Here is an 18,882-nt window from a genome sequence, read left to right on the forward strand (position 1 = left end):
GTCTGTGCCTTTTGGTTGGAGCATTTAATCTGCTTACATTTAAGGTAATTATCAATATGTATGTTCCTCTTTGCATTTTCTTGTTTGTTTTGGGTTTGTTATCGTAGATGTTTTCCTTGTGTTTCCTGCCTAGAGAAGTTCCTTTAGCATTTGTTTTAAAGCTGGTTTGGTTGTGCTGAATTCTCTTAGCTTTTGCTTGTCTGTAAAGGTTTTAATTTCTCTGTCGAATCTGAATGAGATCCTTGCTGGCTAGAGTAATCTTGGGTGTAGGTTTTTCCCTTTCATCCCTTTCAATATGTCTTGCCACTCCCTTCTGGCTTGCAGAGTTTCTGCTGAAAGATCAGCTCTTAACCTTATGGGGATTCCCTTGTATGTTATTTGTTGTTTTTCCCTTGCTGCTTTTAATATATTTTCTTTGTATTTAATTTTTGACAGTTTGATTAATATGTGTCTTGGCATGTTTCTCTTTGGATTTATCCTGTATGGGACTCTCTGTGCTTCCTGGACTTGATTGACTATTTCCTTTCCCATGTTAGGGAAGTTTTCAACTGTCATCTCTTCAAATATTTTCTCAGACCCTTTCTTTTTCTCTTCTTCTGGGACCCCTGTAATTCGAATGTTGGTGTGTTTAATGTTGTCCCAGAGGTCTCTGAGATTGTCCTCAATTCTCTTCATTCTTATTTCTTTATTCTGCTCTGCAATAGTTATTTCCACTATGTTATCTTCCAGGTCACTTATCTGTTCTTCTGCCTCAATCATTCTTCTATTGATTCCTTCTGGAGTATTTTTAATTTCAGTAATTGTGTTGTTCATCACTGTTTGTGTGCTCTTTAGTTCCTCTAGATCCTTGTTAAATGTTTCTTGTATTTTCTCCATTCTATTTCCAAGATTTTGGATCATCTTTCCTATCATTACTCTGAATTCTTTTTCAAGTAGACTGCCTGTTTCCTCTTCATTTGTTTAGTCTGGTGGGTTTTTACCTTGCTGCTTCATCTGCTGTGTGTTTCTCTGTCTTCTCATTTTGTTTAACTTACTGTGTTTGGGGTCTCCTTTTCGCAGACTGCAGGTTCGTAGTTTCCGTTGTTTTTGGTGTCTGCCCCCACTGGGTGAGGTTGGTTCAGTGGGTTGTGTAGGCTTCCTGGTGGAGGGGACTGGTGCCTGTGTTCTGGTGGGAGGGGCGGCGTACGGTGGTGTGTTTTTGGATAGCTGTGAACTTAGTAGATTTTAGGCAGCCTGTCTGCTAACGGGTGGGGTTGTGTTCCTGTCTTGCTAGTTGATTGGCATGGGTCATCCAGCACTGGAACTTGCTGGCCTTTGGGTGGAGTTGAGATGGAGATCTCTGGCTTGCTGGCTGTTGGGTGGATGTGGGTCTTAGCGTTGCGACAGAGATCTTTGGGTGACCTCTCGCTGATTGATATATTACATGGGGCCAGGAGGTCTCTGTGGTCCAATGTCCTGAACTCGGCTCTCCCACCTCAGCGGCTCAGGCCTGCCTCCAGGCCCAGGCGCCAAGTCCCTGTCAGCCACACGGAGACAAATGGCATCTTGATGCCGCGACGCTGAGTGTAGTTCCAGGGGAAGGAGCTTGCTGGTGCTACTCTTGCTGCTCCGGGTGACCGCCGCCTCTGTTAACAGCTCCACTAAGCCTGAGGGTCTACAAGCTGCAGGAAGATGAGACCACCCGGGGCAGCCTTCAAGCCGTGATTCTTGCCATGATCCCTGCTGTTGCTGTCATGGAATCCGGCTTCCCCCACTGCTGCCCAAGTCGCAGGAATTTGTTTCATCATAAACAAAATTTGTCAATTTTGTATTCAGTAAATTGTACTGCCTTTTCACAGGCAGTGTTAAAACAACCATATGATATCAGTGCTTTCACATCCCACTTACGTAGGTGAGAGCACTGTGATTTAATGAAGCAATAGAGTCCAAATCCAGACCCACGTCTGTTGCACTCCTGCATCCAGGACATTAACAACCAGAATACATTTAATTATATATTTTCAGTGGAGGCAAAGCAGGAGGGTCTCCCATCAGTATGATCCTCCTCTCATTACTACAGCCCTTTCTATGTATCGCAAAGTTATACTTTGAAATAATTGCACAGAATTAACTTAGTTTTGTTTTCTTTTTGAAAGTCAGTGTCCTAAGTCACCTTATTCAGAAACATTTTTCGTGCTTTATAGGAATAAAATTATTTATAGTTCTAATTCCAAGATTGAAGTTCCCCAGAATCAAGGTGACTCCGTTTGGCCTTTACTTTCCTGTCTTTCAGTTCATCTTTGTCATTTTCTACTGTGAAGTAGCCCTTTTGTGCTAATATTATCAGAGGACCCAGATCAATCCTCAGATATTACATACTTACAGGGATTTTTAGAGCAGCCAAGAAGATAGTTGTTAGCTCTTTTTTTGCCAGGTACGCATTGTGTTCAAAATGTTTCTCGTATGTTGTCAAGTTAATAAGAATCACTGATCTCAGGCTCTGTGAGCAAGGAGAGTATTACATAATTCTTTCATAGTCCCAGTGTTAAGACTATAATTAAAAACTTCATTGCACACGCTAAGTATTGATGCTGTCAGCTCTTGTTGCACCCTCAACTCTTAATCCCTGTGGCTATGTTTGCTATAGGAGAACCCATTGTAGCCTCCAGACTACTCACTTGATTGATCCCTTACCTCTCTCTGCTCCTGTCTTCTCCTCTTTTTATCTGTCTACATTTTGGCATTTCACCAGATTCCATCTGTAGTCTTATAATCTTCTAGCACTCCATTCTTTCATAGTCATATTTATTCTCAGCATGATAAATTCAGTTGTCAACTCTAATTTCTCTGTTGAGACTCAGGCTTGCATTTCCAACTGCTTGTTGAATCTGTCCATGTTTTTTAGCACCTGAGACTCCAACTGAATTCATGTTATTTTTTTTTATTCAAATCTCCTTTATCTCCCTTTGAATTATATCACCAGGCACCCAGTTCTCCAGTATTGAACCAGATTATCATCTGTACTTAACCTTTATTCAAGACAGTTCTATCACGTTAGAAAATATCTGTCACCTTCCCCCTAGTCATTCTTTTCCAAAACATAAAATCAAGTTGAGGAATGTATCTTGTAGTTCTAGGGATTCAGTAATCTAACTAGCTGCCCACAATAGCTACAGCAAATTGAGCCATGCACTCAGGGCAAGCTGTTTTCTCAAAACATGTTTTTAATTTAGAGGTTGTATTAGCTTCTGTGAGTCAAGAAGACATTGTTTATTGCTTTAGAATTTCAAAGTACCAACCTTATTATGATTTAATAAGTTAAAATTTGATTTGTAGAGTATATGGTTGTCTGCTAGCAACTTAAGAGATAAAATTTAAACTTATTTTGACAACTTAAGAGAAAATGGAAAAATTCATAGAAACATACAACCTACCAAGTTTGAATCATGAAGAAATAGAAAATCTGAACAGCCTATGTTAGTAAGGAGATTGAATCAGTAATCAGAAACCTCCCAATAAAGTTCATGACCAGATGGCTTTACTGGTGAATTCTACTAAACACAAAAGAAAGAATTAATTGTTAGCAGTTCTTCTTAAACGCTTCCAAAATTGGAAGCATTCTCTCCTTTTCCATAACTCATTTTACCAGGCCACCATTACCCTGTTACCAAAACCAGGCAAGTATGCCACAAGAAAAGAAAATTACAGGCCAATATCCCTGATAAACATAAATGCAAAAATCTTCAACAAAATATTAGCAAACTGAATTCAGCAATACATTAAAAGGATCATTGCACCACAACTATGCAAGCATATAGTTCACTGTCTGCAAAGCAAAGTGAAGGCTAAAAATCACACGATCATCTCAACAGATGCAAAAAAAAAAGCATTTGACAAAATTCAACATCCATTTAGCATAAAAACTCAACAGAATGGGTACAGAGGGAATGTACCTCAATATAATAAAGGCCTATAGCTGATATCATACTCAACAGTAAAAAGTTGAAAGCTTTTCCTCTAAGATAGGGAATAAGACAAGGTTTCCCAGTCTCACCACTTTCATTCAACATAGTATTTACAAGTCCTGTCACTGCAGTTTAAGCAAGAAAAAGGCATCCAAATCAGAAAGCAAGAAGTAAAACTGTCACTGTTTGCACAAGACATTGGTATTATACATAGAAAATCTCAGATTCACAAAAAAACTTAAAACGCATAATCAGTGAATTTAGTAAAGTTGCATGATACAGAATCAGTATACAAAAATCTATAACACTAGTAATGAACTATAAGAAAAACTGAAACAGTCAGATTTACAGTTGCATTAAAAGGACAAAATTTCTAGGAATAAATTTAACCAAGGAGAGGAAAGGCCTGTACACTGAAAACTAAAACATAGATGAAAGAAACTGAAGAAGATACACATAAATGGAAAGATATTCCATGCCCATGGATTGGAGGAATATTAATATTGTTAAAAAGGTCCGTACTACCTAAAGTTGTCTAACAGTGTCAGTGCAATCCCTTTCAAAATTCTAATGGCATTTTTCACAGAAAGAGAATAGTCCTAAAATTCTGAATCACAAAAGACTCCAAAAGCTAAAGCAATCTTGAGAAAGAAGAACAAAGCTGGAGGCACTGTGCACCCTAATTTCCAACTATATTACACAGCTACAGTAATGAAAACAGTGTGGTATTGGCATAAAAAACAGACACATATATCTGAGGAACAGACTAGAGAGCCCAGAAGTAAACCCATGTATACATGATCAAGTAATTTATGACAGATGACCCAAGAATATACAACGGGGAAAGAACTCTCTTCAGTAAATGGTGTTAGGAAAACCGGACAGCCACATGCTAAAGAATGAAACTGGACTGCTTTCTCCACCATACACAAAAATAAACCCAAACAGATTAAAGACTCGAACGTGAGACCTCAAACCCTTGAACGTAAGACCTGAAACCATAAAACTCCTAGAAGAAAACACAGGTAGTAAGCTTGACAGTCGTGATTTTTTTTTAAGTTTGACACCAAAAGCAAAGGCAACAAAAGCAAAAATAAACAAGTTGGGTGATACCATCAAACTAAAAAGCTTCTGCACAGCAAAGGAAACCATCAACAAAATAAAAATGCAGCCTAAGGAATGGGAGAAAATATTTGCAAAACATTTATCTGATAAGGGGTTAATATCCAAAATGTACAGTCATCCCTCAGTATCCTTGGGAGATTGGTTTCAGGACCTGCCATAGATACCAAAATCTGCGGATGCTCAAGTCCCTTACATAAGGTGGCATAGTACAGTTGGTCCTCCATGTTTGCTGGTTATAAACCCACAGACACAGAGGGCCAGCTGTATAAAGAACTCATACAAGTCAGTAACAAAAACACAATTTCACTATGAAAATGGGCAGAGGATCTGAATAGACATTTTTCCAAAGAAGACATACCAGTGGCCCACATGTCCGTGAAAAGGTGCTCAACATCACTAACAATCAGGGAAACGCAAATCAAAACCACAATGAGCTATCACCTCACACCCATTAGAATGGCCGTTATCATAAAGAAAAGAAATGCCAAACGTTGGTAAAGACGTAGAAAAACGGGAACCCTTGTACCCTATTGCTGGGAATGCAAATTGGTGCAGCCATTATGGAAAACAATATGGAGATTCCTCAATAAATTAAAAATAGAACTACCATATGACTCAGCAATTCCACTTCTGGGTATTTATTAGAAGAAGATGAAAACACTTTCTGGAAAAGATACATGCACGTCTCTGTTCATTGCAGCATTACTTAGAGTAGCCAAGCTATGATAACAGCTGGTGAAGTACAGGGGAGGGAAAGCACTGCAGTAACACAGGTGGTACTTTGAATACAGGTTTCCTCCTGACATGGAGTGAGCCTCAGATGTGGAACAGAGGGTCTTAGAATGGCTTTACCAAGCAGGCTGGGTAACAGAGGACCTTGAAGTCCAGGCATATAATTTTGTGTTATTACTGCAAGAGACAGAATTAACAGTTTTTTTCAAAGGAACATTTTATTAAAGTATCATATGTATACATATATGAACTATAGAGATAAAGTATATAGATACATACTTAACACAAATGTGAAACTTACTGAATTTTAAAAAGTGAAAACACTGATAATATGCACCATTCAGGTCAAGAAATAGAACATTTCCAGGTCCCCAGAAACCCTGTCATGCCCCTCCCCAGTCTTAACTGATCAACTTCCATCCACCCACCTACTCACACAGAGAGTTAACCACTATTATGACTTCTGTCTTCATCGATTAATTTTGGTTGTTTCCAAACTTGTTTTCTAAACATTAGTTGTTTACAGTATATACTGTTTTGTGTCTGCCTTCATTTGTTCAACAGTATGTTTATGAAGCTCATCTATAGTATTGTGTGTAGCAGTAGTTCTTTTATTCTCATTTCTCTATGGCAGCTCATTGTATGAATATATACCAGGATTTAGTAGCCAGTCTACAGTTAATGAACTTTTGGGTGGTTTCCTAAAGTAGAAGTTCTGCTGTTAACAGTCTCTATGTGTCTTCTAGTGAACATATGTATATAGTTCTGTCAAGGACACATCTGGGAAACTGACCTCTTGGGTCACAGAGTATGTGTGATTATCTTTAGATACTGCCAAGTATCAAAGTGTTGTACTCAGGAGTCTTCAGTCACCTGAAAGCAGAAGTGTGTCATTCACTTTTTTGTAACCTCATAGGCACAAACCACATTGTAGACCCTTGTACAGTTTTTGAATACAAAAACTGAGAAATGCTAATTAATGTATATATAGGAAGGGGAATAAAAAATACCGATCAGCATTGGCCAACATTTCTTGATCCAGCCACTAGGCTTAGAAGTGAAATAGTGTGCTGCCACCATGTTGGGATGTAGAGTGTCAGGGGCTAGAAAAAAAGGGACTCTGACAGTTGGAGATTGAGGCAGGAACAAAGATCATGGGGAACATGGAATACCGTGCTTTTTTGGTTTTTGTTTTTAAGGGTAACTTATAGTCATTACAGGGTGATTAACATTGGGTATTCTTCACTTAGAAGAAATAGTTTCTCTTAGTCTCGAAGGGCAAGGACGATTATAGAGTCCACATATTTTACACATAAGAAACTGATGTCAGTATTTTAAGGTCCATGTTGCTTAGTGGTATACTCATTTTAACTTCGCCTTATGTTTCTTTCCTTTTCCCATATCAGGCTCAAACACATATGAAGAGGCAGCTGCATATATTCAATGTCAGTTTGAAGACCTCAATAAAAGAAAGGACACGAAGGAAATATACACCCACTTCACATGTGCCACAGATACCAAGAATGTGCAGTTTGTCTTTGATGCTGTAACAGATGTCATCATAAAAAATAATCTAAAAGATTGTGGTCTCTTCTGAGTTTTGCAGTAAATGGTAAAATGCATTTTCAAACCAAATGAGTACTTATATGTGGATCTCTCTACACTAGAGTCTTGCAGCAACACAGAATGTAGTATATGGGAAATGCATCTGGGACCTGACCAAAATTGGTTTTTTGTTGTTGTTTTTTTTTAACTGGAAGTAATGGAAGGTCCTTTCTTAAATGTGAGAGGTGGTCCTGCAGTGTGAAAATAAGGGCAGTGTTAAAGCTGGACTCTAGTGTACTGATGACTTCTGTGTAAGTGTAAATATGCAAATGTATGTATACATGTATTTATGACTTTAGTTTTCCACATTACTTTTAGGTATTAAGAGTGGCAACTTATGATTTTAGCGTGATGGCTTGGGAAATAACAGAACTATTAAGTACTTTGTACTGAAAGACTATTATGTTTGCCAGTTTTAAACAGCTTTATTTATGTTCATATCCTGTAAATTTTTAAGTACAGTAATTAATATTAGGACACATTGCAGCCCTGTCTTGATTATATGTATACTTGTAATCATAAAAATGTTATTTGTACAAACATTGCACAGACTATTTTAATAACATGATTTGTTCTTTAAATTTAATGTGTTTCATTGAAACGTTCTTGAAGTGGAGGAGTATACCTGCCTTTGGATCAGTTAAACATCGTATGCATTTCAGTTTTTCTTTTAAGAATGCATGCTAATCTGATTCTACATTAGATTTGGTTTGAAAACAAATTTCAGATTTTTGAGGATATACTTACAGACTTATTATAAATTCTTAATTTTTATTCGGTTGGTTTGTTTTCACTTTGAATTTTAATATTTGGATGGTATTCATGCATTGCCTTAAAGGTGATGCCAGATTTTTATACACTTATTTATAACTAAGTTTAGGTGGGTGTGAGAGCATTTTTGTGGGTAAAAAATAAGTTAGCATAATGAATTTTGAGACATTCATTTGCGTATTTCCTTTGGGAAATCCCTTGTACCTACTATACATGATAGCTCCTTGTTTAGAAGATAACAAGAAAGATCTTTGAATATTCTGCTGATGATAAAATGCAAGCTTTAAATTCATATATGTAAGTAACTAGTTTCAAATTTAATTATCACGCTATGTTAAAATTACTTTTTTCCCTTAGATTATTCAAATTGCCTCCACTTGCCTGAGTTTGTATTATTTCTTTTTAAACTGTGCTATTATTTCTGAGAATGAAATGGGCAATTACACTTAGAAAATGAGTAGCAGGATTTAATTAAGTCAGTGATTGTGTGTATCCTCAAGTAAGTGTTACATTTCTGCTAGATAACTGAATTTTGATAGTCATTTTTAATTATTCATGGTGTGTCTGTATGACCTTGTTTCAGCAAAGTGAATAGCATTCCATACCCTACTTCTCTTTTTTACTCATCTTGAAAAAGTTAGTCTTTCAGTAAGCTTCATGGGTAAGTAGTTTCTAAATTTAGTTGTGTGCTCTCATTCTGTTGAAGTCTCTTTGTGGTTGTGTGTGTGTGTGTGTGTGTGTGTGCGCGCGCGTGTGTGTATAACCGTTTCATTTTGGGGATTTGTTTTTCTTCTCTGTAATGTAGAGAAATTCAAAAATTTCTTAACAAAATTCTTCAAATGTGTTAGTTTAGATTCTTTATGTGCCTTTGAGGAAAGATATGTTTTCATTAATTTTATGGATGGAAGACCTGTTGTATTCATATTATGAAGCTATGAAGTTCAACTATCCTGTAAGTCAATTTGAATCATGAGAAATAAGTTTAAAACGCCACAAGAAGCACATATTGGTGACCATAATTGATGAATTCCTGAACTTTAGTCTGTGTAATTGTGTTACTAATAAAACCTAATAAATTTGAATTTTTAAAATTTTACAAACCTGTTGGCTAATACATGTTTTGCGTTAGCATTTAAGTATCAGTCTATTGTGTGTTCATTTCTTCTTTCTCTGTGTTGTCCTTCTGCAATTTCATCTACTCCAGAAGCTTGAGTTTTCCCTGCCCCAAGTTTCCTCCTGAGATGTGGTACCACATTTGGAATTGCCTGCTTGATACCCCCTTCTGAGAAGTGACTGCCTGCTCCAATTCAGTATGTGCAAACCAAATTCATCATTTTCCCTGCCAACAAGTTCTCACCCTCTGACTTTGTCATTGCACCATCATTCATTTAATCCCTCAGTGGGGAATTTTTCAGCCATATAAGTCACCATTTGCTCACAAGTCTACTTTCCCAGTGCCTCGCATGTGTCTTTTGTTTGTTTTCTCTTTTCCATTCCCACTACCACCTACTGAATTCAGGTCTTTGCTTAACTTCCACTTAAAATGGCTTATTACATTCCCCACTTCCAGTTTCTCCCTTCTTTAATCCAGGTTACTTATCCTAATCTAGAACTCTGGCTGCGTTATTTTCTGTGCGTTGGCTCTGACTTGTCAATAAAGTGAAATCTAAGCCTTCCATTCCAGGCTCTTCGTCATCTGAGCCCACTTCACTACATCCCCTCGCTCTCCCTCACATTCTGATAATACTTCGTGCATAGCCTGGGCTTTCCTTCAAGTATTGTACTACATACTACCTGAAATATGCTCAAAACAATACCTGGAACATGGGAAATGTTCATTCAGGTCTGTTAATGTTGTTATTTTTACTTCTTAGCACTTTTGTTTGTGGTCTCTTTTTTATTTTTATTTTTTTTGAGGTACACGGGCCTCTCACTGTTGTGGCCTCTCCCATTGCGGAGCACAGGCTCCGGACGCGCAGGCTCAGCGGCCATGGCTCACGGGCCCAGCCGCTCCACGGCATGTGGGATCTTCCCGGACTGGGGCATGAACCCGTGTCCCCTGCATCAGCAGGCGGACTCTGAACCACTGCGCCACCAGGGAAGCCCTGTGGTCTCTTTTTTAGATCAACTGGCATCTGTTCTTCAGCCCGCCCTCCTGGGAACGGCATGGTTCTGATAGGGCTGCCAATCACAGTTCTACCTCCCTCGACTGGGGAATCACTGGGCGAGCACCCCAGCTGAACCAATCACACAGTCCTAGTTCCCATTCCCAAAGTTCCTAAAGCTCTTCTGGTTTCTAAAATCCCCTTCCATCTATTTCAGTACCCTTCTAAAAAATACTTTCATGCTTCATCTCATTCATTTAGTTTCAATCTTTTCCCCCCCAAAATCCATACTATAAAATGCTTATGTTCTTACTGAATGCCAACAGTAACTGTGAGATACATCAAAAAAGGCTCAGAGAGGTTAATTAACGAGCAAGATGAAGGTTTCAAACCTATGACTTCTGACTTCCTGCCTATCAGAGAACTCCAAATAATGCTACCTTATTTCCAGAAAATGGCTAAATAGTCTTTTAACCATTCCCACTCTCGCCTTCTGAGTTTATCTGAATCATAATATTTTTAGAATAAAAATACTTAAGATAGAACAAAGCTGTACACATCATTCTCCATAATTTGAAACTATATTAGAAAACTAGAGTAAAGCAGTGTTCTTTTGGCATAAAAACATACACATAGATCTGAGAAACAGAATAGAGAGCCCAAAGATAAACCCAGGCATATGTGGTCAATTCATTTATGGCAAAGGAGCCAAGAATACACAATGGGGAAAGGACAGTTGCTTCAATAAATGGTGTTGGGAGAACTGGACAGCACGTGCAAAAGAATGAAACTGGATCATTATCTTACACCACACACAAAAATAAAACCCAAAATGGATTAGGGGCTTGAATGGAAGACCTGAAACCATAAAACTCCTAGAAGAAAACATAGGCAGTAAGCTCCTTGACATTGGTCTTGGTGATAATTTTTTAGATTTGACACCAAAACCAAAGGCCATAAAAGCAAAAATAAGTGGGACCTCATCAAACTGAGAAGCTGCTTCTGCACAGCAAAGGAATCCATCAACAAACTGAAAAAGCAGCCTGGGGAATGGGAGAAAAAAACTGCAAATCATATATCTTATGTGGGGTTAGTTAATATCCAAAATATACAACTCAATAGCAAAAAAACAACCTGATTACAAAATGGCCTGGGAATATGAAGTTATGTTTTCCATAAAAGACATAAAGACGGCCAAGAGGTTCATGATAAATTGCCCAACATCACTAAGTATCAGGGAACTGCAAACTAAAACCACGGTGAGCTATCACCTCACACCTGTTAGAATGGCTATTCTCAAAAGACCAGTAACAAGTGTTGGGAAGGATGTGGAGAAACAGGAACCCTTGTGCCCTATTGGTGAGAATGTAAATTGGGGCAGTCACTATGGAAAACAGGATGAAGGTTCCCTAAAATATTAAAAATAGAACTACCATATGATTCAGAAATTGTACTTCTGGGTATTTATCCAAAGAAAGTGAAAACACTGACTTAAGAAGACATGAACCCTCACGTTCATGGCCACGTTATTCACAATAACCAAGACAGACAACCTAAGTGTCTATCCATGGATGAATGGATAAAGAAAACATGATACACACATATACAGAGGACTATCAGCCATAAAACAAAATGAGATCTTGCCATTTTCGGCAACACGGATGGACCTTGAAGAGGACATTATGCTAGGTGAAATAAATCAGAGAAAGAAAAATATCGTGTGATACCACCTGTATATGAATCAAAAAAAAAAATTCAGCTCATAGATGCAGAGAACAGATTGGTGGTTGCCAGAGGCGGTGTGTGGGTGGGCAGAATGGGTGAAGAAAGTCAAAACTACAAAATTCCAGCTATGAAATTAGTCATGGGTGACTATAGTTAATAACTATAGTCAGTTAACCATAGTTAACTAACTATACTCAGCATGGTGACTATAGTTAATAACACTGGGTAGCATATTTGGGAGTTGCTAAGAGTAAATTTTAAAAGTTCTCATCCATCACAAGAAAAATAATATGTAACTATATGGTAATGGATGTTAACTAGACTTATTGTGACCATTCTGCCACATATACAAATAGCAAATCATTATGTTGTACACATGAACTAATATACTGTTATATGATCAATAAAAATACATAAAAACTTCAAGCAATATATATGATACTTATTATATCTTGTATCAAAGCTATTTATGTTATCAGTACCCATTAGATTTGAAGGCACTTAAGGGGACAAACAGTGATGGGCATTTTTACATCACTTATTGTCTACAGAACCACCCATGGTGCCTTGTGTAAAGGAGTTTAATAATGTAATCTCTATTACAGATGTTAGCATTGTCATTGCTTAATGTGTTATTTTAGAGAGAAGTTGAAAGGGGGGGTGGCCTAGGCCCTGGCATTCAGTCTGAGTTCAAACCCTGGCTCTATCTCTTATTAATTGGGTAAACCTGGGCAAGTTATTTAATTTTTCTTGGCTTCCTTTTTATCATCTGAAAAAATAGGGATTAAATAATCAGACCATTAAAATTAAGTTCACATGCATGTTCAGTACTTGGAAGTGAGCCTGGCATGTGGTAAACCTTCAGTAAGTATTATTGCTATTTGACTATAAAAACTACTTAACTTGGGGGTGCCTTTAAAGTCATAATCAGTGCTTAACCAGCAGCTGTTGATACGAGCTTTGAATGAAATGTCTCCAAACAAGCTAACTATCATAATTCATCTTTATAGTTAAAACTTCAGAGTGTCTCACATTGGTAATGATATCGGAAAAATGTGAGAAGAAAAAAAATGCACCTCCTTAACTTCAGGACACTTCTGTTATCTTTATTTTTTTTTATTATTTGCGTTATTTATTATGATGTTATTTAACGTAACCGAAAATATGCGAGATTTATGTTATTTTAAAGTTCATTTGGGAAATTTTCTCTTGCTTCTGAAAACCCCCATCTTAATAATTAAAATGGCATTTATATCAAAACTTTTATGTTTTACAACTCCATTGGCCTGTTTCCTAGGCATTTTTCCCTTAACCAGTAACTGCTTGCTTTGGTGTCTGTTGTGATGTGTTCTATTATTTACTTGGATTTTTTAGTTACTTTAAAAGTTATGAAACACATTTCATCAAGTCCGGAAACACCCAAATATGCACAGGCAGGAATCTGCTGCAACCTAGCAGGCCAGGGCTGAGGAGGCCTGAACTGGGACAGGCCTACCGTGTTATAAATATCGAGCACCATATATAAGGTCAAATATTTTCAACTTCTTTGATTCACTGGCCATCTTCCTGGGTCTCCATACCAACAAACTGAATGGAAACATTGCCAAGGGATAGTGTTCAAATTAAGAATGCACTGTAACTGATTAAAAATGAGATGCTAGTATTTAGCAAACGATGCATAGACGATCAGTCAAAGCAGATTTTAACTATTATTTCAGCAGGCGGTAGTGCCACTTTTAGCAAAAGAAGGTATCACATCCTTCTGAATTGCATAGTGCCTCACCTGAAAGTAAGTACATGGAGTAGAACTCTTGAGAACCTAAGAATCCAAACCAAAGAAATTCCTTTTCCAACACAGGTGTACGATTTTGTAGTTAATTTTTACTAAATTGACATATTTGTACAATTTCATTGTAAAGCTAGTCTTACAAATAAGCCACTATGAAGACTGGATATTACCTGGAATTTTCTGTCATGCCCTCTTGAATTTTATTTTCTGTGAAAATATCACAGTAATTTCAACTTTGATCCTTTTCCTTACTTTTGAAAATCAAAACTGAGTGAAGTCAAAGCTACTTCTAAACAATTCTGTCTTTAATTTTCATTGAATGAAATAATCCTGGGTTCTGGTTCAAGAGGGTAATATAGGAAGATCCTGAACTTGCCGCCTCACATGGACACACTGAATTTACAGCTCCATGTGGAAAAATTTCTTCTGGAAAAAAACCGAAAAACTAGCTGAGCAACTCCTACACACTGGGCAAATGAGAAAAAACCCCACATCGAACCAGGTAAGGGAAACTGAGACACAATCTTGTCATAAAACCCAGCCACGGGATGGCAACACACAATCAGAACAGAACTCAAAACCCCAGGCTTCTCCCTGACGAGCAAAGGGTTTGAACCCCACATTGGGCACCCCAACTTTTAAGGCCTGCACCTCAGAGATGAGCACCCAAAACATCTAGCTTTGAAGCTAGTGGACTCACGTCCATGAGACCCACAAGATTATAGCAAACAGAAACACTTCTCAGAGGGATGGAGCACAGACGCACCAATGCCACGGCCCATCCACAGGGGCAGCCGACTGAAAAGCACCCAAACTTTCTGTGAAAGAAGCTTTTATGCTTATCTTAAAGCATGGACCTGAGAGACAGGCATCTATTGTAACACACATCTAGGGACCTATTGAAATACTCTCCAGGGACAGAGGACAGTGGGCTCCGTCTGCCTTGTTCCAGGTCACATGTTATCTCCTGGAAAAGAAATTTCACCCTCATCTGGTACCCCAATTTTTGCAGCTGCTGCCCAGGGGACACCTCTAGAATGCCTGGCTCTGGTGGCCAGTGGGGCTTACACTCACCATTCCCAAGAGACTGTCACAAACAGAGAAAGAGTTCTTAACGGGCTACCATCCCCAGGGCCCAGCCAGAGACCAGAGACTGCTGTGCCCTGTCTTTCTGTGAAAGTGCTACATTAGCTCATCTTCATAGCTGCAGCCTGAGGGGCAGGCTGCTTATTAAACACACATCTAAGGGCCAACTCGAATCCTCTCCAGAGACTTCAGAAGGCTGGCACTCTCTTTTCACTATCCCTCTGCTGAGCTCCTGAGAGACAGTACCTGCCAGAGGGGAGCTTGTACACACGTCTGGTGGCCCAGTTTGTCTGTCTGTCAACCAGGGGATGCCCCTTGACTGCCTGTCTCTGGTAGCAAATGGGGCTTTCATTCATGGGTTTCATGGGACTGTAACAAATGGAGAGAGAGTTCTTAGCTGGTTACCACCACCAGGGAACAGCGCAGACAGCAGATTGAAACACACCCCCAGTCTTTATGGGAAAGAGGCCTATTTGCTTGTCCTGGAGCTGCAACCTATGGGGCAGGCTTCTGACTTCGCATATATCTACAGGTCTACTGAAGTGTAGGGGAGGGAGGCCAAGCAGACACCATCTGTGTGCTTCCCTCTGCCTCACTCCAGGTTGCCAGTATCTCCTGGAAAGGGGCTTGCACACTCATCTCATGCCCCAATTTTTGCAACTGCTTTCCAGAAGATGGCTTCAGGTCACCTAGCTCTGATGGCCAGTAGGATTTATGCTTGTGGTCCCACAGGACTATATATATTTTCATATTTTAAAAGCTGCTGCCTATTAGAATAAGCAAATTTAGTAAAGTTGCAGGATATAGAGTCAATATAAATGTCAACAAAAATCTGTTGCCTTTCTATCACTAATAACAAACAATGAGAAAGAGAAATTAACAAAAAAGAATAAAATACCTAGGAATAAATTTAACCAAAAATGTGTACACTAAAAACTATAAGACACTGATAAAACAAATTGAAGAAGACACAAATAAATGGAAAGATATTCCATGCTCATGTATTGGAAGACTTAATATTGTTAAAGTATCCATACAACACAAAGCAATCTAAAGATTCAATACAATCCCTATCAAAATTCCAATGGCGTCTTTCACAGAAATAGAACAAACAATCCTAAATTTTGTATGGAACCACAAAAGACCTCAGACAGCTAAAGCTATCTTGAGCAAGAACAAACCTGGAGGCACACTCCCTGATTTCAAACTATAGTACAAAGCTATAGTAATCAAAAAGTATGATATTGGCATTAAAAACAGACACATAGATCTGAGGAACAATAGAGAGTCCAGAAATAAATCTACATATCAATTTATGACAGAGGATCCCAGAATATATAGCGACAAAAGGACAGACTCTTCAATTAATGGTGTTGGGAAAACTGAACAGCCACGTGCAAAAGAATGAAACTAGACCATCTTACACCATACAAAAGAATTAACTACAAATAGATTAAAGACTTGAACGTAAGACTAAAACCATAAAACTCTTAGAAAAAAACATATGCAGTAAGCTATGTGACAGCTGTCTTGGTGGTGATATTTTAGAATTGACACCAAAAGCAAAGGCAACAAAACAAAAATAGACAAGTGGGACTACATCAAACTAAAAAAGATTCTGCATGGCAAAGGAAACCATAAACAAACTGGAAAGGCAACCTACAGAATGGGAGAGAATTTTGTAAGCCATGTATCTGATAAGGTGATAATATCCAAATATATAAAGACCAAATATATAAAGAACTCATTACAATTCAGCAAAAAATACACACAATCTGATTTAAAAATGGGCAGAGGATCTGAGTAGACATTTTTCAAAAGAAAACATATAGATGGACAACACATCCATGAAAAGGTGCTCAAAGTCATTAATCATCAGGGAAATTCAAGTCAAAAACCAGAATGAGCTATCACCTCATACCTGTTGAATGGGTATTATAAAAAAGACAAGAAATAACAAGCATCGGTAAGGACGTGGAGAACAGGGAATCCTTGTGCACTGTTGGTAGAAATGTAAATAAGTGCAGCCACTGTGGAAAACAATGTCAATTATATCTAAATAAAAATAAGTAGAATAAGGAATAAACGCCTGATGTCCTTCCACCTTTAAAATTCTATTTGTCTGTGAATAAAAATGTACTCATTCAAGGAAAAAAAATATTGGGTTGGCCAAAAAGTTTCATTTGTTTTTTTCAGTAAGATGGCTCTAGTAGCACTTAATTGTCTTTAGCTTCATTCGAAACAGTTTTGTTAGACTGTATGCGACAGCTGTCATATCAGCGTGCATGTAAAAAAACACATTAAAATTGGTGAATTTTTGTGTAGCCATTTTAATACTGAAGATGGAAGAAAAAAAGCAACACTTTCGGCATATTATGCTTTATTATTTCAAGAAACGTAAAAGAATGCAACCAAAATGCAAAAAAAGATTTGTGCAGTGTATGGAGAAGGTGCTGTAACTGATCGAACATGTCAAAAGTGGTTTGTGAAGTTACATGCTGGAGATTTCTTGCTGGGAGATGCTCCACGGTCGGGTAGACCAGTTGAAGTTGATAGTGATCAAACTGAGACATTAATTGAGAACAATCAGCGTGATACCGCACGGGAGATAGCCGACATACTCAAAATACCCAAATCAAGTGTTGAAAATCATTTGCACCAGCTTGGTTATGTTCATCGCTTTGATATTTGGGTTCCACATAAGCTAAGCAAAAACACCTTCTTGATCATATTTCCATATGCGATTCTCTACTTAAATGTAATGAAAACATTCCATTTTTAAAACAAATTGTGACAGGAAATGAAAAGGGGATACTGTACAATAATGCGGAACAGAAGAGATCATGGGGCAAGTGAAATGAACCACCACCAACAGCACCCAAGGCCGGTCTCCATCCAAAGAAGGTAATGTGTATATGGTGGGATTAGAAGGGAGTCCTCTATTATGAGCTCCTCCCTAAGTTCTGATTCATCCGCCATATTCACCAGACATTGCACCTTTGGATTTCCATTTATTTCGGTCTTTACAAAATTCTCTTAATGGAAAAAATTTCCATTCCCTGCAAGACTGTAAAAGACTGTAAAAGGCAACTGGAACAGTTCTTTGCTCAAAAAGATAAAAAGTTTTGGGAAGATGGAATTATGAAGTTGCCTGTAAAATGGCAGAAGGTAGTGGAACAAAAGGGTGAATACGTTGTTCAATAAAGTTCTTGATGAAAATGAAAACTGTCTTTTATTTTTACTTAAAAACCGAAGGCACTTTTTAGCCAACCCGATAGTACTGAATTGTTGATTCTGTAGCTTGTGGAATGTGGACCATCCCAGCAGCAAATTCTTTTATCTAATTTGTGGTGCTCACCGTGCAGCATTCCACTAGAATATAACGCGTTTCCCCTTTTCACAAACATAAGTAACCTGTTAATATAAGTGACCATTTCTCATAGCAATCTACTTCCCAAGGCAGTTAACCTCTAATTAATGGAACTTTTTTGCAGGCTTGGGAATATATTTTACTCCATTCTTAAATTCCCTATTATTTTAGATTACCAATTAGTTTTAACTGTGTATATTTTTTGTCAAAAGGAAACTCATCTAACATCTAATGATTAAAGAGTTCTTCTGGACAAAGGTAGAGGGGAAAGCATGGAACCAATATAAAGCGCCCTTTCTTCTCTCTGAGACCCCACCTCTGATCTCTTACACCTAAGGCTTCTAAGTGCAGATTTGAAACAACAAAGTTCTTTGTCTATTTTATGTATAGTAGAGAAGGAACTATATTCAATATCTTGTAATAACCTGTAATGGAAAAGAATCTGAAAAAGAATATAGATAGTTGGATGGATGGATATACATATATAAGTGTGTGTGTGTGTGTGTGTGTGTGTGTGTGTGTGTGTGTAACTGAATAACTCTGCTGTACACCTGAAACTGATACAACATTGTAAATCAATTGTACTTCAGCTTAAATACATATATATATATATTTATTTATATAGGAAAA

General features: G+C 37.9%; 1 protein-coding gene across 1 annotated transcript in view; it reads left to right on the plus strand.

Annotated features, from left to right (window-relative positions):
* The window catches only part of GNAI1 (G protein subunit alpha i1), an 89,886-nt gene extending 80,647 nt beyond the window's left edge, over nucleotides 1-9,239 (plus strand). Inside the window, exon 9 of the mRNA XM_079932352.1 lies at nucleotides 7,208-9,239. Within this exon, the coding sequence (XP_079788478.1) occupies nucleotides 7,208-7,398 (191 nt within the window). The 3' untranslated portion in view covers nucleotides 7,399-9,239. The remainder of the gene's footprint in view (nucleotides 1-7,207) is intronic.
* Nucleotides 9,240-18,882: the final 9,643 nt, after the last annotated feature.

The sequence above is a fragment of the Stenella coeruleoalba genome, assembly GCF_951394435.1.
Source record: "Stenella coeruleoalba genome assembly, chromosome: 9".
In the NCBI taxonomy this organism is placed as follows: Eukaryota; Metazoa; Chordata; class Mammalia; order Artiodactyla; family Delphinidae; genus Stenella; species Stenella coeruleoalba.